At 50.4% G+C, this 25,018-nt stretch overlaps 1 protein-coding gene across 1 annotated transcript in view; it reads right to left on the bottom strand.

Moving 5' to 3' along the window:
• The window catches only part of GALNT18 (polypeptide N-acetylgalactosaminyltransferase 18), a 355,085-nt gene that overhangs the window by 11,803 nt on the left and 318,264 nt on the right, over positions 1 to 25,018 (bottom strand). The window contains exon 10 of the mRNA XM_039240915.1: positions 4,025 to 4,189. Coding sequence (XP_039096846.1) covers positions 4,025 to 4,189 — 165 coding nt within the window. The remainder of the gene's footprint in view (positions 1 to 4,024; positions 4,190 to 25,018) is intronic.

The raw sequence follows: 25,018 nt of genomic DNA, 5'->3' as shown, positions 1-25,018 counted from the left end.
CAGTATCTAATGCTGTCCTGATTCATCCTGAAGGATCAGAAATTCGGAAGTGCTTGCAGGGCATAGAAGAAAGGCGTTTTATTTGTTAAGCAGAAAATCAGGGTAGGAGATGGAACCCTAAGATACGCAAATGCCTATCTTCTTTGTAGGAGAACCTGGGAGAATCGTGCTGGATTATTTTGAAATTAATTCAGCCTGAGTGTCTGTGGAGTTTAAACGCAGCCTCAGGAGAGTAAATAATGCAGAATGCGAAACCAGAAAGGAGACTGGAGATGCACCAGTGAATCTCCTCGCAGTCCAGCTTCTGCACCAGATCATTCGAGTTGGTAGGATACCCATGTAGTTTGCAAAGATTAAAACCTGTTGCAAGAAAAGTAGCCGAAGCACACGATTTAATCATGTAAGAGGTTTCCAGCCTCGTCTGGCCTGGTCAACAGTAGTTCCTAACCAGGGAGGCCTTGCAGATTCCGGGTTGCTTGATAAATATCCATCATTTTGCCTTAAACAAAAAATTCACATATGCTAATCTTTAAATATCAGGCAAGGACGGCTGCTCTGGGTTTGCAGATGAGGGATTTAAAAATATTACTTCCAAACGGTTCCCCTTGGTAGAAGGATCAAAGATGTGACTGCCAAACCACCCTGGGAGTTAATTAGATGTATGTGTGAGTGGCTGACGACTGCCCAGGCTCCAGGATTCCATTCCAACATTCCCACTTTGTCGGTCACTGTGTCCTTTCAAGCAGGAATCACATGGGGCTGCCTGTTCAAGGCCATGTGCTGAGCTGAGGAAAGCAAAGAGCTGGATTTGGGGGTGTCTTTGCCTTGAGTACGTCTATTTTATGGGGATGTTCCTTTCTCTGCCCCGGTCAGGGATGGACAGATGAGATGAAGGCCAGCCAGGGGCACCCAGGCATCTATCTGTGTCTGGAGATGGAGATGAGTTGCTTCGGCCTGAGACCTTGTGGGCATGTCTGTCCGTGAGGGTTGGAAAAAAGTCAGAGGGGCCTGGGTGTGGAGCGGGGATGTGAAGCAGCCTGAGTTCGGAGTCAAACAGTGTGTTTGAATTCTGGTGCCATCTCTGAGGCCCTGTGATCTTGGCCAGGTGACTTCACCTCGTTTTGCTGTCTTTGGGATGGAGCTGCCATGCTTACGAACACTGCACTTCATGAGTCTGGACACAGTGGTCTTGAGGAGCTCTGTGTCCCTGGTGGTTCAGGGGCCCCTCGGAGGAGCAAGGCTTCCAAAGAGGCCAGGGAGCTCACTTGAGTTTAACAACACTTGTATCCTGGTGACACCAAGTCCCCAGAGCAGCAGGTGCGTGGCTGGGCCATGACCTCCAGGGGCTATTCTGGGACTGCCCAGGGCCTCTCTCCTTCCTCCCGGTGAATTGAAGCAGCATGTTCGTCCATCAGAGGACTCCAGCCACACATGTCAATCTGCCTGACCCACAACCACCAGAAGCTGGGCATCTCAGTTCAGCCTCAGACCTTGCCCTGAGAGGAGCTCTCGATGGCCAGGCAGGGCCATAATGACCCTGGGGTCACTCACGGAGGAGCGGGAAGAGGGAACCGCCAAATGTTCAGACTGCATTTCTGCCTCCCGCTGGCTCTTCTTCCTGCCCCTCTTCCACTTCTAGAAGATCCCCTTCCTATTCAGCCCCACAATACTTGCCACAGGGGCATTCAAAAGCCCACACCTCAACATGCCAGTCCCCTGTCGCACGTTTTCCCGCCCACAGGCTCAAGTCCAGGCTCGTCTGCATACTCCCCCCACCCCGTGCAGTCCAGGCCCCACCACACCCGACTACCCGCAGCTCCCTGAACATAGCCGGGATTTGATGCTTCACGGCTTCTGCCCATGCTGTTCCCTCTCCCTGGAATGCTCTTCACTATTTTCATAGGGAGCAAGCTCCTACAAGTTCTTCAAGGTCCAAGGTAAGTGCTCTCTTCTGAAAAGCCAGCAGCCCTGCTCCGGCTCTCCCCCCAGCCCCCCCAACCCAACCCCCTCCATCTTCCTGGACAGTTTCTTCAAAGTTCCCAGGAGGAAGCTGAGCTCATGGGCCCAGCAGGCTTGGCTGAAGGCAGCAGAGAATGGCCTGATGTGAGCCTCGGCACAGCCCTTCCAGATGGGATGATGTCTACTTCACCCCAGCAAAGTCAGCCCCACTCATCTCCACAGGGACAATGTGTCCATTTCCCTCTGTTGCCCCCAGTCTGCAGACGGATTGTGCATCTGGCCTAAGCCGGGAAACGCCAGCCAGCAAGCACACATCTAGTCGGCCTCCCTGAACTCCCCCCCCCCCCCAGCCCTCTTCCCTGCCTCTCCTCTTAAGGGAGGGCAGAGGAGAAACACAGCCCCACCCCATGTCACTCAGGACTAGACACCTGCCAGGGGACAGTGACAAAGGCTTCTGCTGGGCAGAGTGTGGGGTCAGAGAGGTGCTTCAATGAGAGAGAGGGAGGTGGCAGGAAGGTGTGCCCTGCATTCTCAAACCTCAGTCCTGACCCTGACCTTCTTCCTGGTGGCCACTACTGAGTAAAAAAGAGAATCTTTGAAACAGTTCATGGATCGTAACCCACATGAACACGTTGGGCATGTTAGTTACCTTCTTTGTGCTCAGTTTCCTCGTGGTCCCTACATGCAGCTGTTCTGAAGAATAAATGAGCTTCCAACACAGGAAGGACTGGGACAAGAGTCACCGGTCCTGGTGCACCATCCCCTCTCACCGAACCCCACACGTCTGCAGGCCCAGCCAGGACTCGGGGCTGCCACACACATCTCCTACCTGCCCTTGGAGGGGGGCTTCCAGTCAGCTCCCTGTGCTGCTCCCCAGCACCTGCTTTCCTAGGGGCCATGAGGCCCTCATCTGGCCTCTTGCTCCTGATCTCTGAGTAGCCCTTAAATCTATGGCCTTGTTTTGAACTCAGTATTGACCTTCATCACTATTTAGGACCCAGCTCAGTCCTGTGGTTGCACACACCCACATCACAGATCAAAGGTTCCCCTACCCGGAGAATACAATGGAGCCGGGACCTCCCCTGCCCTGCCCCCCACCATGGGGAGTAGCTGCCAGCCCCTTCCAGGGCCCACCAGCTTCCTCCTTCCCAGGGCGGGAGCAGCTTGCTGGGAGGCTGAGTCAGAGTCTCTGCCACTCAGTCCCACGAACACAGATATTCCCTTTCTGACCACGTACAGTCCCCTGATGCCTTAGAACTCTGTGGGCTCCCTCACTTCCTGTTCTGAACACTTCCTCTGTACCGCTGGGGGTGGTGGGTGTTCCTACCTATGGGGGAAAACTGGCCCTAACTTAGTGGATTCCCTGGGGGCTTGGAACCTCTGGGCTGAGGCCCAGGTCTCCTTCAAAGCTGGGTCACTGTGGGCTCCTCCAGGTGGGCATCTTGATCCTTGGGCATCATTTTATAACTGGGCCACTGGAGAGCCGGAAGTCAAACATGGGTCTCAGAAGTGATGGAGGCTGAATACAGGAATGCTTCCTAGTCGCCAGTGTACACGTTGCCCTTTGAGGAAGCCTCCTCCCCTAGGGTGAGCCCATTCTGGGAGGAAGGCGGAGCGGGGCACAGACCAGAGGTGCCTCAGCACTGGGCTTCATGCCAGGAGAAGGGGCGTGTGGAGGAGACATGTGAGAGTTTACAGACAGAGACACCCGAGTCTAAATCCCAGCCCTGATCCTTACTGTGTGACTTTCAGCACATGACTTCCCCCTCTGAGCCTATTTCCTTATATCTACAAATCAAATCGAATGATAATAAAACAACAGTGACAACAACAAGAGGGATTCCCGTTTTAGAGCCAATATCAGGAGCCAATGAGCTAACGTACAGGAAATGCCTGGCACATAGTCGGTGCCCAGTAAATCCCGAGAGTCGGCACTGAGTCCCAGCCTCCCTCTTGCCACCGTGTCCCTTTCCTCCCCCTCACCTCCCACGTGCTCCCCGGCCCCTTGGACCTTCTCCCTGCTCTGCTCTCCTGCTGCCCTTGCTGGGGGCCCTGGCGCTGTTACCTGAGAGAACTGCCAGTGAAGCTTCATTCTCTTGGCTTTGGCGTAACTGCACTCGATAAGCCGTGGCCGACTGTTGACGTCCACCAGGCACCGGTTGTCATCGTCGTCGACCGTGGGGCTCAGGATCCCCACGTGGATCTGCTGACTGCTTGTGTAGTACACGTTCTGGGGCCGAGGGAAGAACGCAATTAAATGTAGTGGCCAGAGAGATGGGGAGTCTCAGGGGGCCGCTCCCTGGTCTATAAGTTACTTTCTATTGCAACAGGCAAGAAGGAGAAATCCTTTAACATCATGATCCAGGACCGTATCTGGTCAGCACGTGTAACTGAAACCAAATTTCCAAGAAATCAAACTTAGTCTTAGCATATGCAACACAATGTGATGTTTTCTATTCTATTCTTTCTCTGAAAAGCATTGGTCATAACCTTTTCAATTGATTTCACCACCCACAGTTTAAAAAGCATGGCTTGAATCTGTTATTTGCAGGCTTGCTGACTTCCTCCCCTCATAAATATTTTGTGCAAGATACTGTGCTTGGCTAGTAGATAAAGAGAAAAGACCTGTGCCATAGGGAGTTCAGAGTCTTATAAAATATAATGTCCATCTAGACTCAGGCTGTGTAGACCAAGGATTGGCAAACTTTTTCTTAAAGGGCCAGGTGGCAAGTAATTTTGGCTTTGCAGTGTGTTGGGAGGTCCCTAAGGCCACTCCCAGGTTTAAAGATTTGTTAGGGCTCACAAGACACAGCACGTATTTGTACTCACAGCTCTGATTTATTATAGAAAAAGGATACAAATCATATTAGGAAAGGGAAAAGGCATATAGGGCAAAGTCTGGGGGAAACCAGTGGAAGCTTCTGAAGGTACTCTTCTCGTGGTCACAAAGATACGCTTAATTCCCTCCACAAGGAGCTGAGACAACACGTGTGAGATGTTTTCTACCTGGAAAGTTCTTAGAGACTCAGCTGGGCTTTAATCAGGGCCAGTCTCGTATGCATACTCTGCCTGGCACATATCAAAATCCCAGACTCCCAGAACGAAAGCAGGTGTTTAGCACAAACCATATTATTTGTACAGTCTGGTTATGCATAGTGAACTACTCTTATAGATCTGGGGATGGCGGGAACTCTCCTGAAATCCAAGTTGCAAGCAGTCCTTTCAAAGGACAGCAGTCAGCCTCACTGTGTTAACTCTTTCTTGCACAGAGGGCCATACGGTCTGAAAACTCAACTCTGACACTGTAGCACGAACACAGCCACAGACAATACGTGAATGAATGGCTGTTAGGATAATGCTTCAATTACAAAAAGAAGGGGTGTGCCATGGGCTGCAGTTTACTGGCCCTGATCTAGAAGAAAGCCACATGACCCTTGGCCTTCTAAGTTTCTAGTCACTTCCCTCAACCTTAAGTCATGGTTTCCAAAAAGGGCTCTGAGTGAGCAGTCATAGGTTCTGTGAGTCTTTTTCTTCATTTTACTAAAGAAATGAATACCCTCACTTATGATTAGGCCCCAGGGTCACATTGAGATACTACATTTCTTTGCTTTAGGTTAGAGTTCAGGGTGGGCCCTCTTGTTATCTTCATATATTAAGACATTCTTATTGGTAAATACTGTTGATTAATTCCAAATGATAACATGAAAATTTCTTATTTTAGTAGAAAAGGGTGGTTGACAAGGACAGGAGTGTGGGACCTAAAAGGCATTATGGGGTGAGAAGGGCAGTACAGGGAAGGAGGTAAGGGGTGGTCCTTGGGGGCATTTACTTTTTGATCTTTGGAAGTGTAAGGAGGGCATGGAGAAGCAGGCAGGGTCCCCCTTCAGACATAAGAAGATCTTTAGGCCAGTCAAGGCCCCAACTGGACTGGAAGCTCCCCACTCAAGGTGGGGGAACCCAAAGAGGGTGTAATAAAGGCACGATTCTCAGTGATGTGGGCAGGATGTAAGGTAACCACAGGGATGGTATAGTTCCCTGAGAATAATAACATGGAGCTATTACCACTCTTAGACCCAAAGGGATGAGAGAAGAGAGAAGTTACCAGAATTTGTAAAAGTCATGTAGAGAGGGCAGACTAGCAAGAAGGCTTCCGGGAGGGGGAGTTTGGAGGTAATGATGAGTGGTGGTCAATAAATAACCCAACTTTACTCTCCCCACTCGGTTCTTCTGCTGGGTCAGCCCATTGGCAGAACCCTGCTGGAAGCCAAAGCACATGGGAGCCCATTGAAATGATCCACAAAGTCACTTTCCTAGGGTAGAAGGAAGGGATGGAGAGTGGATCTAGAGGGACAAACAGAAGACACTCATTACAGGAAGGATGCACTCTCTCAGATAATCTTACAAGTTATCAGACTTGGGAATCCACAGAAATAGGCATTAAACCACCAAGATGACTGATTCCTCACATAATAGAGGTGACCAGAGTTCTGGGCAGAAGCCTAATGTAGAAGGCCTGGCTGCAGTGTGGACATGTGACCAGAACTCAGAGGCAAAAGGGGCTTATTCAAAACCCATATTGAGTAAGAGACCCTCCATTGTGTGGTCTGGATTTCCAGTTTACCACTCAGGAAAGCCAATGACCTGCGGTGGCTCCCAGTTTATTGGAAGTGAGGGGGAATATGATGACTGGTTAGATTTAGAAATTTAAATAGACGCTGGTAGGCATCTCCTTCATCCATCCAACAATAGTCTCTAAGTTGAGATCTGAGATAACCGAGATGAGCAAGCTATGGTCCCTGATCTAGATGATCCAACAGCCAAGTTGGGGAAACAAACGTATCAGGAAATAATGGCTCTAACCACCCTACAATGAGCATTGTCTGTGCTTCCTTCACTCGCCTAACCCAAATCTTTCTCCTTTGAAAAAAGAACTAAAAACACCACCTCCCGAAAGCCTTCCATGAATATGCAAAAGCATGGGGCCTCTGCCTGCTACCTGAGCCTCTCTCCAAAAAGTGCAGAGCTGTTCATGACGTTGGGTTGAACGCCACGCTCTCTGCTCAGGACACAGTGCAGCTCTTTGTCACCCTGTCAGCTGGGACCCAGATTTCCTGAGGCTCCGGAGCGTGGGCTGCCTGACAAGGACAGCTAGGAAACTAGTTACTGCCACCCTCCTTTCAATGCTGCCACCAGGGCCTGACTCTGGTCTCCGGGGCAGGTTGTACAGACACAAGTGGCTGCGCAGGTAATAGCTGAAATCCGTTTTATTCACTTAGCTGCTCTGAAGTGCTTGGGCAAGATGCTGGGAGAGCACGCATGCGCCTCCCACCTGGCACAGCTGTCACCGGAGCTGCTCGTTGCTCCAGAGCCTGGGAAAATCATACCAGGGATAGTCGTTCATTATTTAAAAGCTTTAAAAAGCACCAAAGTGCATCTTGAGAGGTGTCACCAAGCCACTGGCAGATCAGAGACAGAGATTTGGCAGAGGAGGCTCTCAAGGCGTGCCTTGGACACCTCAGGGGTCCAGCTAGCAGTGGGCTGAATCTGTAAATGGCCTGAACACAAAACAGGGGCACCAGTTTCCTGCAAGACGCCCCACTTTTCATACCAGCAGGAAATTCTGCTTCGCTTGCTGAGTAACGGGGAGCCTGGCAGGTTTAAGGAAGCAAGGACTTCGAACCGTGGTTCTCAGAGACGGGCGGTTTTGCCAACCAGGGGGTGTTTGGTGATGTCTGGAGACACTGTGGTTGTCATGAGAGCGGGGGAGGGACGCTGCTACTGGCATCCAGGCAGTAGAGGTCAGGGACGCTCATTGCTCGACATCCTACAACGTACCCGACAGCTCCTCCCATCGCACAGCGAAGAATGATCTGACCCCAAATGCTCAAGAACATTTCTCAACGCTGCTGTTGAGAACCCTGCCTTAGGCGGTTAGTCATGAAAATGGAGATGTTTTCAGCTCCTACTATGTGCCAGACACAAGGTCATTTGCATACTTTATCCCATGGAAATCTAAAACAACTCAGTGAGGCAGGGGCCACTATTATCCCTGTCTTGTAGGCAAGGAAACTGAGGCACAGGAAATTAAGTAAAAGTCCCACAGGTGGAGAGCGGTATTTGCGATTCAAACCGAGACAGCCTGACGCCAGAGTCCCACCTGTGACTTTTTCCCTTGCTCGCCTGCCTCCCTTGGGGCACAACAGCCCTAGCAGCCAGGCCGGAGGGGGAGAGGCCAGGAGGCTGGCTTGGGAAGCTTCCCCTGGGATTCCCAGGGGAATGTCACTGAGGTGCTTAGTGACATTCCTCCCATGACCCCCCAGTCACAGCGGAGGGTGAGCTCCATCCTGCCTGTGGGGATTTTCCCAACCCCGGGAGCATAGAAACGAGAGTCTGACTGCTCGGCTCAGAAAGCACGTGCGGGATAACAGACAAACACATCCGAGGGGAGGGGAGGGGAGGGGAGGGGAAGGAAGGGGTGGGGAGGGGAGGGGAGGGAAGAAAGGTGCTTCTGTGCCCCTATATGCCGGGCCCTCTGCCGGGTACTTTCCGTATCTGGGGTGACCTTCCAGTGCTAAGGACAAGGAAACTGAGGGCGTAAACACCTTGCCAGAGGCAAAGCCAGGCAGGTGCTCTCTCCCCTCCTGCCTGGGGGAGGCTCCAGGAGGAAGGCCGAGAGCCCTCAGCAACTGGCAATTCAGCGCCTTCACCCCACTCTCGGGTCGAGCACCCCCGATAGTCTTATCTCCCCCAGCCCTTGGCAGGGTCTCCCCAGAGCAGAGGCTGAGATGGGCAGAGGGAGAGGGAGGAGGGGCTCCCAGGCAAATCAGGAACATGGAGCTAAATGGGGTTCGGTTAAATGACTTAATCATATGGTTTCAAGGTACAACAGAAGTCCCAGCTCTCTTCCCAACAAAGGCTAGGTGGGTTTCGAGCAGCTTTATTTCCTTCATTCAGTGATGTTTCCTTGGCAACACTGCCGGCCTATCGGGTGGCTGCCCTTGAAAAATAAGGTAAGTTAGAGACACTTAGAGGCACGGGCAGCAGTGGTGGTATTTGGCTGAAACCTCCCTGAGCCTGGAGGGTGGTGAGGGGGTGGAAGGAGGAGAGTCACTGTGGGACACACTTTACAAGACGTTCTAGAACCTACCACAGGGAGAAAACAACTTTATTTGCAGGGTGCTTTCATGGGAAAAGGGACCCAGGGTGAAGCAGGGTCCTTGTCATTTCTTTGGGTACTTGCAGGGGGTCTGTATGTACCCTGGAGAATTGATGCTGCTCAACAAAGACTTACGAGCCCAGCCCTCTGTGGGGGCGGGGGGACACACCAGGGGAGTGACAGTCTAGGGGTAGAAAAATTAGAAACAAAGCGTCAAAATGGTGGGGGTGGGGGGCTGTTGGTAAAGATCACTGAAGGGAGAGCCAACCTCTGGGCTGGGCCACTGCATGGGTGGGCTTCTCAGAGGAGGGGATGGGTGGGCTTTGGAAGAGGAGAAAGATCTGTGAGCAAATGAAATGGGGAAGGCTAGAGGGATCAAAGAGACACACTCCTACGTGCAATCAAGCTAAGGCACTGCTCACAGTAAAATCACCTGGGGGGCTTTAAAAAGTATAAATCAAGGGTGCCTGGGGGCGGGGGGCTCAGTTGGTTATGCATTTAACTCTCGTTTTCAGCTCCAGTCATGATCTCAGTTTGTGGGTTTGAGCTCTGCTCTATAAGCATGGAGGCTGCTTGAAATTCTCTCCCTCTCTCTGCCCTTCCTTGCTCCTGTGTTCTCTCTCTCTCTCTAAAATAAAAAATCATATATAGGTATAACTTTGAAAAAATAAAGTATAAATCAGGGGCGTGTGGGTGGCTCTGTCAGTTAAGTATCCAGCTCTTGGTTTCAGCTCCGGTCATAATCTCAGTCTGTGGCTTTGAGCTCTGCTCTGTAAGCACAAAGCCTGCTTGAAATTCTCCCTTTTTCTGCTCGTGTGTGTGTGCGTGTGCTCTTGCTCTCAAAAAATATATATGTAAAACTTAAAAAGAAAAAAAGTATAAGTCAGACGGGGGCTTGGGTGGCTCACTTAAGTATTCAACTCTTGGTTTCAGCTCAGGCCACACTCTCACGGTTTGTGGGTTTGAGCTCTGTTCTATAAGCACAGAGCCTGCTTAAAATTCTCTCTCCCTCTTTCTGCCTTTCTTTGCTTGTGTGTGTGCACTTTCTCTCTCTCTCTCTGCCCTTCCCTGCTTTTGTGTGTGCACATGTGTGCTCTCTCTCAAAAATAAAGCAGTCTTAGCAGGTGAGACTCAGGCATGGGGGGGGAGTTCCAGCTGATTCCAATGTGCCCCCAGGGTTGAATTAGCTGTATTAAGGGCATTTTGGGGCAGCCCGGGGAGGAAACGTGGGGATGGCCCCAAGGACCACCTGAGTTCCAAGCCCCTCATCATGGGACCAACAGGGGTCCCCATCTTCAGGGGCATCGTTTGCAAGACTTGGGGGGTGGCCAAGAGTTTAGGAAGCACCCGTGTTGGGTCCCAGTTCTCCAAGTGTGGTCCCAGCATTATCTCAGAACTTGATAGAGATGCACATCTGGAGCCCAGCCCCAGACCTGCTGAATCAAAGTCTGAGCAGGGCCCAGGAGTCTGCGTGTTTAACAAGCCCTCCACGTGAGTCTGATGTGTGAACGTTTGAGAACCACTGGTCCGGGAGAAGGGTGGTCACGTGGGACAGTCAAGTGGACCTGCGTCTCAGCACCTCCACCCTCACTTTGTAGCTGGGAAGCTACTCTGAGCCTCAGTTTCCTGACCTGTAAAGTGTGATTATGAGGATAATACTGATAGCCCCCAGTCTGGTCAGGGCGCCTCAAGGCAAGAACAAGGCAGGAGGGACAGAGATCTCTGTAGGAGGGGAAGAAGAGACACAGTCGGGAAGGGACTGCGGGTCCAGCTGCCCTGCCTCAACCCCCTCATCTCTGGCCCCGCCCTGAGCCTGCCTGGCCTGTGGGCCTGTGGGTATGGATTCATGGAAACAGCAGGCAGGGAGTGGGGGGAGGGGCAGAGAGGGAGCAGAGGCTTGCTTTATTAAATCTCAATACAGAGTAGTGACTCTGACATCTGTAAGGTGTGCTAGAAATGGGCTCTTTGTCCTCTTTTCCAAGAATGAGCTGCCCTCTGCAGATAGGGCAGGCTGATTTAAGGGTTTGGTTACTAGTCATTAACCCCTTGACACAGAGGTTAGTTATAGTGCTGAGGGCCGCGGGGCACCGATGCTAAATCAGGAGTGAAGGGGAGCCCTTTCCAGAATGAGCTTGTGTTCACTAACCACAGAACCAGGTACATCAAGGGAACGAAAACCTAAACCTTCTGTTCGCCATAGTTGTGAAGAAGCACAAATGTGGAAAGCAAGACTCCTAGCTCAGGATTCTCCAACCCCACCCCCCACCGTAAGCCCTTGCCCTGGTGGAGGGGAACAGGTGGGGCTCAGCACATGCATCCCCCAGATGTGGGGGGGGAGGTGTGTAACTGGCACGCAGCACACGGATCCAGTTTAATTCAGCAAACACTCCTTCATGCCCACTAGAGTGTAGCCTGAGCCAGGGACTGGGGAGCGGAGAGGAGGAAGACACATGTGCCCTCCCTCGGGGACCCTGCTGGGGAGACAGGCATGCTGACAAGGGAAGAGCTTAGCCTCACGGCCAGGCTTCGAGCAGAGTAAGAGCAGGTCCAAATGCCTGAGGGGCCAGAGCTGGAGTCCTTTACTCCATCTGGGGCCAGTCAGTGAGTGAGTTTTCGAGAATAGCCGAGGAGGAGAATAGTTTGCCCAGACCATTGACCAGGGTGAGGGACCACTGTCAGAAGGGATAGGAGACAAGCCAAGTCACAGAGGCTTGGCACTACCTTGCCACGTTAGGAAAAGAGGGTGCCTTCGGGGGTGGGGAGAGGAGGCCAGACAAGCAGCTCGGGGCTGAAGAGTTCAGACAGTCCACTGGGAGCTCTGACTTAGGATTAACCGTGCCTCCACGTGTGAGCGTCTGAACCATCCTGGGTGCCCAGAAAGTGAGCTGGGGGACAGGGACGCAGCCACTTCTGTGGGCCTGTCTTGAGGAGGCCACTTGGGGGGCTGCAGGGCCGCGGGGAGAAAAGGGGGCTTTGGACCAGGGTGTGGTGTTGGAACATCAGACTGAGTAGAAAAGACTAAGCAATGTCCCGTTTCTGCCCCCATCCCCCCACTGTGCACCTGACCAGGGCGACTAGGCAAACAGTTGCTCAGCACAATCTCTGGACTTAGACATTTTGACTTAGATTCATAGCTTGTGTGTCTCAATCTGGGTCTTGTACCGACAGGATTGGGAGTTCGGGGGGGAGGGGCAGCCATCTCTCCACCACCTCCTATGGGGTTGTTTGCAGCCCAGTCAGCAACCTGAACACCCCACCCCACCCCCGGCCAGCTCTGCCTTTTCTTCCTGTGTTTTTCTGAACTCCTGGTGTCATCTGGCCTCAGTGTTTCCCTTGTCAGCCCCTCTGTCCCAGGAGAGAGGCAGACAGCAGGGATCATCCTGGGGTCCCCGCATGGAAACCGAGGGCTGAGCAGGAATGAACTACCAGTGAGAGAGCAGACACAAACTGGAGAAGGCAGCTGCAGGATTCTTAACGCTGAGAGCTTTATTTGCTCTCTTGCAACTGCATCTTGCCTCACTCCGGCCATAATGGGAGCCATCGTTCAGTTTGGCCACTCAGAGCACTCCATTGCCCGGGCCCAGAGACCGGTTCCAGGATGGACCTGTTGATCAGTCTCGGCCAATGCAAGTCCTCCCTCAGATTTTCTATTTGTGGGATCATGCTGGAAGGCTCTAGACCCCGAGCTACCTATTGCTTTCTTCCTCTGGTAAATCATGGAAGTCCCCTCCCTTTGAATATAGGAGAGACTAAGGTTACATATGAAGGGAACCATAGCCAAAATAGGGAGAGAGACAGAAGAATAGGAGGAAGAGAAGAGTACAGCAAAGTTCATTCCTGCCCCTGGATCCAGCCCTGCCTGAAGCTGGAGACAGACGTGGACTTCTCAGTTACATGAGGTAAAAACTTTTTTGCCTTTACGTTGGTTTGAGTGGGGTCTCAGTCATTTGCAACTAAGAGTCTTGACTAACTGAATACCCAGGAGACCTTTCAAGAACACCAAAGGGGATGAAGCGAAAGAATCAAATGACAGTGGCCTTTAGCTACCAGGGGAATGTAAGTGGCATGTGTATATATATTTTATTCATTATAATAAAGCAAGGCATCTGTTTTAACAATTACTGAAGTTTGTGAATTTCTGATCTTTTTTTAACAAGAAAGATTTCCCTCATTTGCATGCCAGTATGCATTCTTTAGTGGGTGAAAAGCTAGTGAGCCTGATTCACTAGCCTTAGTTAAGCATGTAGGAGTGGGAGGAGCATCTGAATATTACCTATCATGTAAGTATAAGGAGAAGAAGCTGAAAACTGCAGAGGAGGCCCAGGTTATAGGAAAATAAGATGGGCGTGGCCCAGGATGAGACCAAGAGCAGGTGCTCTGGACTGGAATCACTGGCTGAGCCGTCGTGTTCTGCAGCCTCCTGTGTCTATGTCTAGGGCGCAGTGCTTGCTAACTACCCCGACTTGGGCCTTCTCTGCTCGTCCTCGGTCTGCTGCTTCCCCTCCCTCGTTCCTCCTGCTCTCTGCCTGTACATCTCACGACAAGAAGAGAGGGTGCAGGGCCAGGGACTGGGGCAGGCAGTTGTGAAGAGGTGGGAGCATGTGACCTTGCACTTGGCCTACAATGAGCTGGAGAGACACAGACGAGGCAGCTCTGTAGCTAAGACTCGGCTCCACGAACTCTTACTGCTGGGGCCCCTGGAGCTGTTCCCATTCCTGTCTACCCCCCTCCCCCGTCAACTTTCCTTTTGAGCCTATGCAGTGAATCACCCAGGTTTTCTGTAATAGCACCCAGCCTTCGTTTTTAGCCAAAGGTGCCCACGTTTGTTTCAGTTGTTACTATTGTTGTTGATAGTAACTCCCTCCTCCCCTTGCATGAGCAAACACGGCTCATTTGTTCATCAGGAAGTTTGTTATCTTTAAGAAATATCAGACACCTGCTATCTGACTGTTGGGTCCCTATTTTGGAAGGTACTGCTCAGAGCCCTTCGTAGCTGTGTCTGCTTGTCTGATACGAGCTGTGTCTACCTACTGACAACAGCTAAGATGGAGCATATCGTGTGCACTTAGGAAAATGCCCTGGCATTCTTCATTTCCCAAACATAACCATCTGCCAACTCTCTATCAGCTAGTGACAGTCAATGCATGCCCTTCAACAACTTGAACAGATTGATTCACTGCTCTGTCCTATGAAACTCCTCCTGTGTTCCCCTCCTGACTGAGCTATTACAGATCCCTGCACTGTTAGTGTCAGAATCGGCCACATGCCTTTAACGAGTGGAATGGGGATGGGAGAGACCCACTCCACTTCCAATCAAAAGCTTTAAGGGCAATCATGTGATCTACCACATCTCTTTTCACTCTCTGCCTTTGGACTGGCAGCCTCCCGGATAGGGGGCGCTGCTTCAGTCCCAGAAAAAGGTGAGGTGACCATGAAGCATGAGCAAGAAATAAGCCATTTTTTGTTGTAAGTCACTGTGGTTTGGGGACTGTCAGCCTAAGCTGAATGATAAATTGCTACTAGATGAGGGGTGCTGTGAAACTCTAAAATATGGGACACTGACTTTGGGGCCACAAAGTGGGCAGTGAGGAACCATCACGGGAAGCTGGAAAGATGGCGTCCTCTTTTACGCAGTGGTGAGACATCTGGTATAACTGTTGCCTGCATAACTTGGTAGACTGTGCTTTCCATGAAAAGCAAGCCTCTGACTATCGGCTGCATTTGACAAGACTGCAAAAGGGAGATCAGGTCAGCAAAGACTGGGACATGTAGCAACTACCGAGAAATGTTTGTGACTGTAAGCCACATGGATCTCAAGGTCCTGTGTTACTGGAACATAACGAAGCCTGAACTACCAACACAATTGTGCTATTGCTCCCTCACTAAGTCATCACACAAAAATAGAATCACACAATGGGATGTGTGCTCTTAAAGCAAACAACAAAGTACCTGAAAACAGATACTAGGAAAACTTGATCTAGTGGAGGGAGTGGGAAGGGATTGGCTCAAGAAAGATGGACTCTGGATCTGAACTGCCTAATTTAAGTGCTTCCTCCCATTGTTCACTAGCTGTGTGACTACAGGCAATGTACTTGGCCCATTCATTCTTTGAATTTACTCATCTGTAAAAGCAGGCGATAATAAGGGTACCTGTCGCACAGAGTTGTTGGGGGAACTGTAGGGACTGAGCGCTGGTTAGTGTTAGCCATTAGTAATGTTTTTGTAATGTTTTGTAACCTCTCTCCCATTGGGAGTTTCCCAAGGGCAGGAGCCATGCTTATCTTGCTCATTATTATATCTTTCTTATCCAAACCACTGTTTGATATATAACATATACTCAAAACGTATTAGCTGATTAAATGAATGTGTTGATAAACTACTCCAGGGACTTTGAACTCCAGGTGAGAAATCCATCCAGGCTTCCTCCCTAGTACCTGTTTCCTGTCGCTCATTCTAAGACTCCTCTAAGCTCTCTGTTCTGTTTTAGACCAGCACCTTGGACAACACCTTCCATATAACCTTGTGGATTAATCGTTTAAACAGAATGGGATTCTCTCTAGGACAAGATTCTCAATATTTGTTCCCAGGACACAGTCTGTGCCACACCTAACTCTTACCTGGACCCATGAGCAATGGGGGGGGGGGGGGACGTGTGCAGAGAGCTCAATCGTTTGATGGCATACCACAACTGTTACCCTGCACTGAATTAAGAACTTGGAATGTCCCCAGGGAGGAGGCGTCAGAGGGAGAGGGGAAGAGAGTGTATGTGTGTTTGTCAGAGATTTTAACATGTGAGGTCAATGATGACCTGGCCTCCCCAGCAATCTCCGTGATCAGGAAGATGGGGGTGAGGTGGGGAGAGCATGGTATCAAAACTGCCCATAAAGATCCAGTAGGGAGAAGTTAGTTCAGAGACTCGGAGCTCCTGTGGATGAAATATTGGTGCCTGATTCTAATTTCAAATGTAAATCTCTATTGTGCCTGCTCCAACACCATCTCCATCTCTACCTCCCTCTTCCCTGGGAAGAGTATAATCTCCTTTACTGGGGAACAAAGGTCCAGCTCACGCCTTTACTGGATGTTATAGACCTCAGCAGTGCAGTCCATCTGGCACTATGATAAAGTTTAGGAAACTGAGGCCGTTTTGGGGGGGATTCTTCTTGCTACACTGCAAGACCAGTGCTCAATAAATATTTTTGGATGAATGTGTGAACAAATGAATGAGCGAATGAATGAAATAATACAAAGTGAATCTGAAAAGCCATTGTCCTATATTTAAAGAATGGCCACAGATTTTCCCCATCCTTGCATGCAAACTCTGCTCTGTGAGGCTGGGCTTCGCCTTGTGACTTACTTGGGGCAATGACAAAATTTTCACAATAAATGTGATGCAGTCAGAGACTCCTACAGTTAGGCGTGCCGTCTCTTGCTGCTCGTAGAAACCCCTGTCACTGCCATCGTGTGAAGCAGCCTGGATTATCCTGTTGGATGATGAAACACACATACTCCAGATGCTCCCTCTTTCCAGCTGACAGTCTGCCAACCTCCAGAAGCCAACTCATCTAGCTGACCAGCAGTTGGCCACAGATGCCTGACTGAGCCCAGCTGAAAGCAGCAGAAGGCAGGGCCAGCCCACCCCACCCAGCTCAAATGGTTGGCCTTCAGAGTCTTGAGCTATATAGATGGATGTATCTTTCTTAAAAACCTTTAAAAAAAATTTTTTTTGAGAATATGCATGTGTGTGCAATGTACAGGCAGGAGAGGGACACAGGGAGAGGGAGGGAGAGAATCTTAAGCAAGCTCCATGCTCAGCACGGAGCCTGATGCAGGCTTTGTCTCACAGTCATGACTTGGACTGGAATCAAGAGCTTGACGCTTAACTGACTGAGCCACCCAGGTGCTCCTCAATGGATGTATCTGAAACCACTAAGTTTTGGGGGACGGTTTCCTGTGTAGTAAAAATGATACAGGTGGCTCATTTCACAGGCGTATTTGTAGAGTATACGGCACGGAGTGTAGGTACTCAGCAAACTGCTGTTGCTTTTTCCCCCTCCTGATTAATGAAAATAATTATATTGATATTATATAATGGATTCTTACTAGATGTCAGGGAAACTAACTGCTTTACAGATACTTATTTCATCCTCAAAATAATCCTGGATAAGTGGAGTATTATTATCTCCATTTTTAGGTGAGAAAACTGAATTAGATGGAGGTAAACGAATGCAGAGCAAATAGCAAAGCTGGGAGTGGGACTCAGGTCATCTGGCCCCAAAACCTAGCTCCTCAGCACTACAGTACCCTGCTTCTTACTAAAGAAGGAAAGGAAGGTTCCGTTCTACCCCTTCCCACCCATGGCCCCCACTCCTGAAGTGCTCTTCTTGCTCTGCTTTTGTTTGTGCACTGCCTACTCTTTGAGGTGTAGGTGCAGCTCCTCCTCCAGGAAGTCTTCCCTGACCTCTACAGGTCACCACGACTCAGCCCTTTTTCTCCTTGGCAGCTGGGACTCTGATCCCTTCCAGGGACAGAGGGGGAAGCACCATGGAGGATAATGGTACCCTTGTGGGCTTTGAATCTGCTGATTCTCCCATCAGGGACATGAGGCGGAGCTGAAAGTCTCTTCTCCCTGCAGCAGCGCCCCTTCTCCACCCCAGCCCTCCATCCCATACAGAAACCTCTCCTTAGGCATCAGACCCCATTCATGCGCTGCCTACTTTGTGCTTCTTACCCAAGCGCCTCCCAGGCAGTCCACTGCGACCCCTACACCCCACTGGGCATCTCCTCAGGTGATGAATGGCCCCAGTCCTGGGGAGGGCCACCTGTACTGCACTTTAGCCACCCACACCCGGGGACCCTGGCTCTCAGTGCCAGGAATGGTGTCCCCTGAGGTCTTACCCTCTGCTGCCCTGCTTTACCCCAACCACCTATCATCTTGATGACTCACTCTCTCACTTCCCGAATGCCTGCTCATCAACCTGAGACCTTTGGAATAAAAACCTTTTATTATTTTTTTCTTTCCTCCCCTACTTTCATTTCCCTCCCAGCCTCTCCACGTTCCTGGAAAAGCTGCACCCAAATTCCTTCAACTATCCCCTGGCCAGCACCTTCCAGTCTTTCATTCCTCATTCCTTCTGTCTTTGACACCCCGTAGGCCCCACCACTGTGGCCGGTTTGCCTTCTTCGCACCCTCTCCCTGAGTGCTGGGCATGCCCACGAAAAATCATGGCACCGGGCAAATTAGACCCTCCACAGACTCCTGGTCTTCAAGCTTGGCTGGGCCCCTGCACACTGCCCTCCACGCTAGGCCTTCTGGTGTGCCTGCTGAGCCTCTGAGCCACCCCCCGTAGCAGAGTTTCTATGCCTCTCTACTCTCGAACATGAGCACAGCCCCCAGGCTTGACTTGCTAGACAACCCACAAACGCCTTCCTCTTGGACCCGCCTCCATCCTGCCCTTGAAGTCCAGGGCCAGCCCCACTGGCCTTGCTCTGGTCCTTGCTCTTGCCCCACCCCAGAATGTTGCTTCATTTTCTCCCCAAATATCAGACCTCTTTCTCTATAGACTTCCCCCTCTGAGCCTCAGACACGCTCCCTTACTGCTTCTCTGAAAAAGCAAATCAGAGCACACATGTTCTCTCAACTCTGCATCCTTCCTAGTAGCCTACTGCTTCCTTTCCATCCCTTCATAGCAAACCTGGGGATAGAGGGGTCTACACTCACTGGCTCCTAGTCCTCACTGGCCTCCCTGGATGAAGCCCTCTATCCACTATGTCCTCCTGGACAAATCATGACCTCCGCCTAGCCGTGCGGGCTGAAAGGCTCTGATGGCATCGACCATCCTCATACCGGGTAGGTAGCACTCAAATCTTGCCACTCTAGACACCCCCAGAGGAATGGAGAAGGTAAATCCCGGCTCAGTTTACTTTATGATCATCACCTAAAAGGCTTCAATTTTCCACGAATTCAACCAGTTCTTTATCTAATACACATTTGTTAAGCCCCTATAATGCCCCAGGCAAACAAGACTGAATGACTTCTGAGCAGCCCAGGATATTCTGAGGAGCTAAAGATACTGCAGAGACATAAATGTGTTCTGTAGCTCAGTTCTACAAGAATTAAGACCAGCAAGGCCTTTTTCCTGCAGAAAAAAATGTTATGAAATTTTCCTTTTAAGCGTGTCCTTCACCCAAGTCAACCTCCACTCCCACACGTGTTCCTGCATTTAATGGTGTATTTTTGAACAAGAAAAAAAAATAAAGCTGTTCTGGTGATTGATTTAGAGGGCCCGGCTCTGCTGAAATTCCCAGTATATTAACACAGTGCTAACCTCAAGGACTCCACTAAAGCTCTATGCTGGCAGACTAACACACAGCGATGAACGGGTTTCAGAAAAAGCAGCTGGGACAAAGGCTGGGTGGCAACAATGGAGTTAGTTGGAAAAATCAAATATAAGAACCCATTTATGTCCATAACACATTCTGAACACATCTCCCTAGGAAATTTCTTGAAACAGACCAGCATGACCCCAATGTTCATAGCAGCACTCTCAACAATAGCCAAAACATGGAAAGAGCCTAAGTGTCCATCAATGGACGAATGGATCAAGAAGATGTGGTTTATCTCTACCATGGAATACTACATGGCAATGAGAAACAATGACATCTGGCCATGTGTAGCAACATGGATGGACCTTGAGGGTGTTATGCTGAGCGAAATAAGTCAGGCAGAGAAGGACAAATACCATATGTTTGCACGTATAGGAGGATTAGGAGGAACTTAACTGAGGACCATGGGGGAGAAGAAGGGGGGAAATGATGGGGGAAAGGGAGACAGGCAAACCATGAGAGACTCTTGAATGTTGACAAAAACTGAGGACTGATGGGTGGGGGGAGAGGGGGGAGATGGGCATGGAGGAGGGCACTTGTGGGGATGAGCACTGGGTGTTATATGGAAACCAACTTGACAATAAACTATTTGTAAAAAAAAAAAAGAAAGAAAAAGAAACAGATCAACATGTCCACAAGCTGCCCAGGTATAAACACCACGCAGATGTCCCCACTCCATGCCACCAGCCACATCCCAGTCGTGGAGCCTTGTTTCCTACGCTCCTTCTTTATCATCTTCTCAGCCAGGGGTGCTACCACCCTCCTCCAGGGTGTGGGGAAATGCACGGGGGTGTTGGGGTCCACACTCACACTACTGCTGGTTGGTCAGTGTCTGCGAGGCTGAACATACTGGACTGTCAATGGGAGAAGGTTCTCTTGCCTGAAGGGTGAGTCAAAAGGGAAGGCAGGCTCTGTGCCAGCAAGCGTGGTGGCAGGGGAGGCCTCGATGGGCAGGCTCCTTTACCACTCCTGTCCACCTGCACCCACAACAACTGGCCCTCGTCAAGAAAAATACACTGGATCTGGCTTCATCCCCATGGGGGAGGGTATATCTCTTAAGCTCCCATCCGCAGGTCCCCATGAAAAGACAGTGGGTCTAAAAGAAGAGGTTCAGGGCCTGCCAGATCTTATCTTGACTAATAATAACTTCTATTACTAATAAAGGAACATCAATTGCCATATACTGATTGCAGATTTACAGTGTACCAGGCATAGTGCTGAGCACCCTATGTATTTCTCCCCCTAATCCTCACAAAACCTCTATCAGATGGATGTTTGCAACTCCATTTTGTAGAAGAATCAGGCTTCGGGTGAAGGCTGATAAGTGGTAAAGCCGGTGCAGCTGGGCAGGCTGCTAGGACATCTTTGTTAGGACGATTACCTTCAATTACTCAAAAATCCACCCACTTTATGAACAGAGTCCTTTACTAAGCGAAGGTACACTGGGCGTCTGTTCTGTGACAGGCAGTTTGCTGGACTCAAGGGATTCATTAGGGGACAAGCAAGTGCCTGTCCTCAAAAAACCTATGATCTAGTGGTAGAGCTTAAGTTTAACAAGGAGACAAATTCACAATTAACCGCCCACTGTGATTATGATCACATGTATCCAGATACCACAGGAGCTGTGAAGCAATCAGATGGGTGCTGAGATTTGAGAATAACTAGTGAGAACACTAGGATAGGGTGGTCTGGGGAAGTGGATGTTGGCTGAGACCTGAAGGGCAAGAAGTGGGGAGAAGTGGATCTGACGCTTTGCTCCTGGAATGTTGGAACTAGATGTCTTCCAATGAGGGGAAAGGGGGAACCCCAAAGGCAGAAGGCTCCCAAAGGTAGGGAGCCCTCATGAGTCGAGAGAGAGCTGACCCACCTGCATTCTGGGTCAGAGCCCAGGGTGGATGGGGAAGGGCAGTGCCAACTGGGTAGTATTTTCAAATTGCCTTCAGCCTAGTCTCTGTAACCTGCCTTAAGTCCCTTTAGGGAGGAAAGTGAAAGTCAGACTCCCTTTTCCTTTAGATCCTAAGAAGAGGAAGATGCCTGGTAGTAAGCTAACACCTACCTCCCCTATAGGGTCATGATGACCTTCTTTCCTCCAGCAAAGGCATCCTGAACCCCTCCAAGGGGCAGCACCAAACTGCGGTGGCTTCTTGTCCTGTCTACCCAGAGAACTCCCTGAGAGCAGAGGCCACAGTTGATGAAACTAGGGAAGCAGTCCTCAGGCATGGTTCTGAGTATCGGCTTGGTGTCTGTGCCAACAGGTGCCACCAGCTGGGAATCTCCTGACCCTAAACAAATTACATCACTGCCCAGAGGCCGGTTTTCTCCCCTGTACAGATGGGGTAACAGCAGAACCTACTTCCCAGGGCTGCTGAGAGTGTTAGCTAAGATTATGCACACAGAGCATTTAGAGAGATGCCGAGGAGCAGTAAACAAGAAAGGTAAGCTATTGTTGGTATTATCTCCAGGCAGACGAGCGAGCTCTCAGAAATGTGGGGGAGACTGCTCTAATTAGAATAGGTAACCCACATTCCTGAGCAGGGTTGTGCCAGGCTTGGAGTGAGGCACATATGGGTATCCTCCTTCATTTGAACTTGGCATCCACCCTATTTGACAGATCAGGAAGCTGAGGCAGGGGGTCGGGTGGGGGTGAAGTGATTTTTCAGAGAACATAGAGCCAGGTCCAAGGTGGGATCTAAATTTAGCTGCTCTGATGCTGGTTCAGTGACCTGTCCCCAAGCCAGAGGCCTGAGAAGCAAAGCTCTCCAAGGGCCGGGGAGTGGAGGGCGGGAGGTTCAGCCTCTCCCTGGGTGGTGAGCCGGTACTGTTTTCCTCAGTGTTGGCCCACCATGGAGCTGCTAATGACTGCTGCTTCCCAGCCTGTGGGAGCTTAATAAGAGTCATGCAAAACTCGCTGTTTACCACTCTAATCGTGGAGTTTGGACATGAAGTGAAGAACGTATCATGTGGAATGAATAACAAATCAAGCGGCTGCTTTTTTTTTTTTTTTTTTTTTTTTTTAGCACCGAAGTTGAGGAGCATGCAGAGTTCACCATCACTCTGTGGAAGAGAAGGTTACCCATGCGGCACCAATATCTGTGCGCTAACGTACCCAGCGGCGCCGCCTATTTGCCCACACCCCCACCCTGAGCTGATGCGGCGGCTCCAAGTGCAACCATCAAAAGGGAAATGGAGATGGGCGCTTTCCGAAAGCAGGGTGCCAAACCGGCTGTGCTCCCCCAACCAGCACGGGGGCAAGCTCAAGGCTGATAACCATAGGCGGGTCCAGGGGCTGTCTTTGACAGAGCCTTGTGATGGGTCTGTGCCCTGGGGAAGCAACTAGAGCCTAAGAGAGGCAGTGCCAGGAAAGAAAGCAGCACCGGTGGCCAGCATGCCCTTCCCAGCTTTGAGCCCCTCCTTCGGCCCCAGGAGAGGGTGTGACATAATTGCACGTTCCATTGTGTTCTGGGCACTAGGGGCCTGCATCCACCACCCATAGTGGTCGGGACTTGGGTACATCTTTGTCTTTTCCCACTTCAAAGATGTTGGCACATAAGGTGGCAATGTGGCTTTAAGATGAAATGAATTAACACCTGGAAGTTATCTAGGGAGACTAACAGAAATTATACACACACACACACACACACACACACACATATACATATATAAAATGTGTCTATTATATATAGATACACATATCTATATATAAACATATATATGTTAATCAAACTAATAACCTAACGGCCTATAGTTAAGTAGCATTTACTGTGAACTAGGTTTTAAGTTACAGATATTGGAGGTAAAGAGGACTTAAGTATCCTGTCCCAGGTTACACAACTTACAAGTGCAGAGTCAGGATTCATGTCCAAGGAGCCCCCACAGGGCCCAGGACTTTAGTAGGGCTGTATGGAATGAGATCGCAGGCTCGATTGAAGACCATGCATTCACTCCTCCCTGAAGAGCAGACACACTACAGTGAATTCCTGAAACCCAGGACGCAGGCAGGATAATTAGGCACCAGTTCTCCATGGATGTTTCTAGGGCTGCAAGGATGACAGAAGCCACTCAGGAGACACCCTGGGAGTCCTGGATCGGGGGCCGCGTGGCAGGGACAACTGCAGATGGTCAGCCCTCCCCATCCCAGCCTTGAGTGTCACACTTCTGCACACTCGGAAAGGCCACCCTTGGGTGTGACCTAGCACCTGCCAGCATGTTCTAGGCACTGGGTCAGGAGTTTTGCGCAGGGCATCAGAGTGCTCCCAGCCATTCAGCCATAGGTACCTCTTACTCTGCCGCCTGTGGGAATGACGGCCCCGGAATATGAGAAGCCACAGCTCGGGGGCCAAGAAACATCTGACTAACCCCATATGGATTGGGCTCCGCATCGTGCAGACCTGGAGGTGCTGCCTAAATTGCTAGGCTGGTTGAGGCTCAAACTGGAACCCGGTCAGGGAACTGTGTACTGTGATGTTTGTCAGATGGTGCCTGGGCAGCACAGCCACGCACAAGGAGGTGCGTGGGGCGCAATTTGATCACCGCAGAGTCAAGGGGTAAACCCAAGGAGGTTTCTCAAAACCTCATAGCCACTCAGTGCCCGGCATTCAGATGTATTTATAAATATCCTAGAGAAGCGGAGAAACCTTTCAAACGATACAGAGAAGCGGCTGGTGACTTTTCAGTTGTCTCTGAGATGTTACTTGGAAGATCTGGGGGGTGAGTGCGCAGTCCACGAGAGGCCTCTAGTGCCCCCCGTATGTCGCTGTGGGGAGGCCGCCGGCCAGGAGAGGGGACATGGCTCCATTACAACCCCACGTGGGAGGGGCACATGTGTATGTACGTACAGCCAAGTTAGAACTTTAAAAAATGAAGAAGAAATTCCAAAAAATTCCAAAAATGCAAAGGCACCAAAGTCCATCTATAATTCCACCCTTTTCTTTAATGAACCTACTACCTGATCTAATATGAAAATGGTCTCTGGGTAAAAACAGGATACTTCTTTAAAGTTCAACTCGAATCTTCATATTTTGAGTCAAAAAGCACTTCTTGACACACAACGTGGCAGCTTAAGTATTTCCAAAACTTTAGAGGGAGTTAAAGATCCTTTCAATCTTTCTGCTACAGCCAGGAATTCACATTCCCATAGGAAACACACTGTTCCCCCGTGCCTTTGGTAGTCTAGAAGAGAGAGGCAGGAAGAATGGGAGAAGCCTCCAGACCCTGTCCTGTGCTCTCTGTCCTTTGATGGGCTAATGAGAAGGTGACGGGGGAACTGGGGGGGGTGGGTGGGAGGGGGGTGTGCAGAACTGTGACGATCTGAGTGCCTGGCTTCCTCTCTACCTGGGACTCCTTCGGGTGTGGGGCCTGGGCAAAGCTGCCTTTGCCGTTCCCGATTCGTGGCATAAAGTAATACTCAGTGCATGTTTCTTGAATGACCAAATGAATGAATGAGTGAGTGAAGGAGTGATTGATTGAATAATTAAGGAGTCTGCAGGGAGACCCTATTGTTGTATTTTTCCCCAGCAGAAG

The sequence above is a fragment of the Hyaena hyaena genome, unplaced genomic scaffold (assembly GCF_003009895.1).
Source record: "Hyaena hyaena isolate Hyena2069 unplaced genomic scaffold, ASM300989v1 scaffold_183, whole genome shotgun sequence".
Taxonomy (NCBI): Eukaryota; Metazoa; Chordata; class Mammalia; order Carnivora; family Hyaenidae; genus Hyaena; species Hyaena hyaena.
Note: the sequence above shows the minus strand (reverse complement) of the source record. Positions and strands in the feature narration are given on the sequence as shown.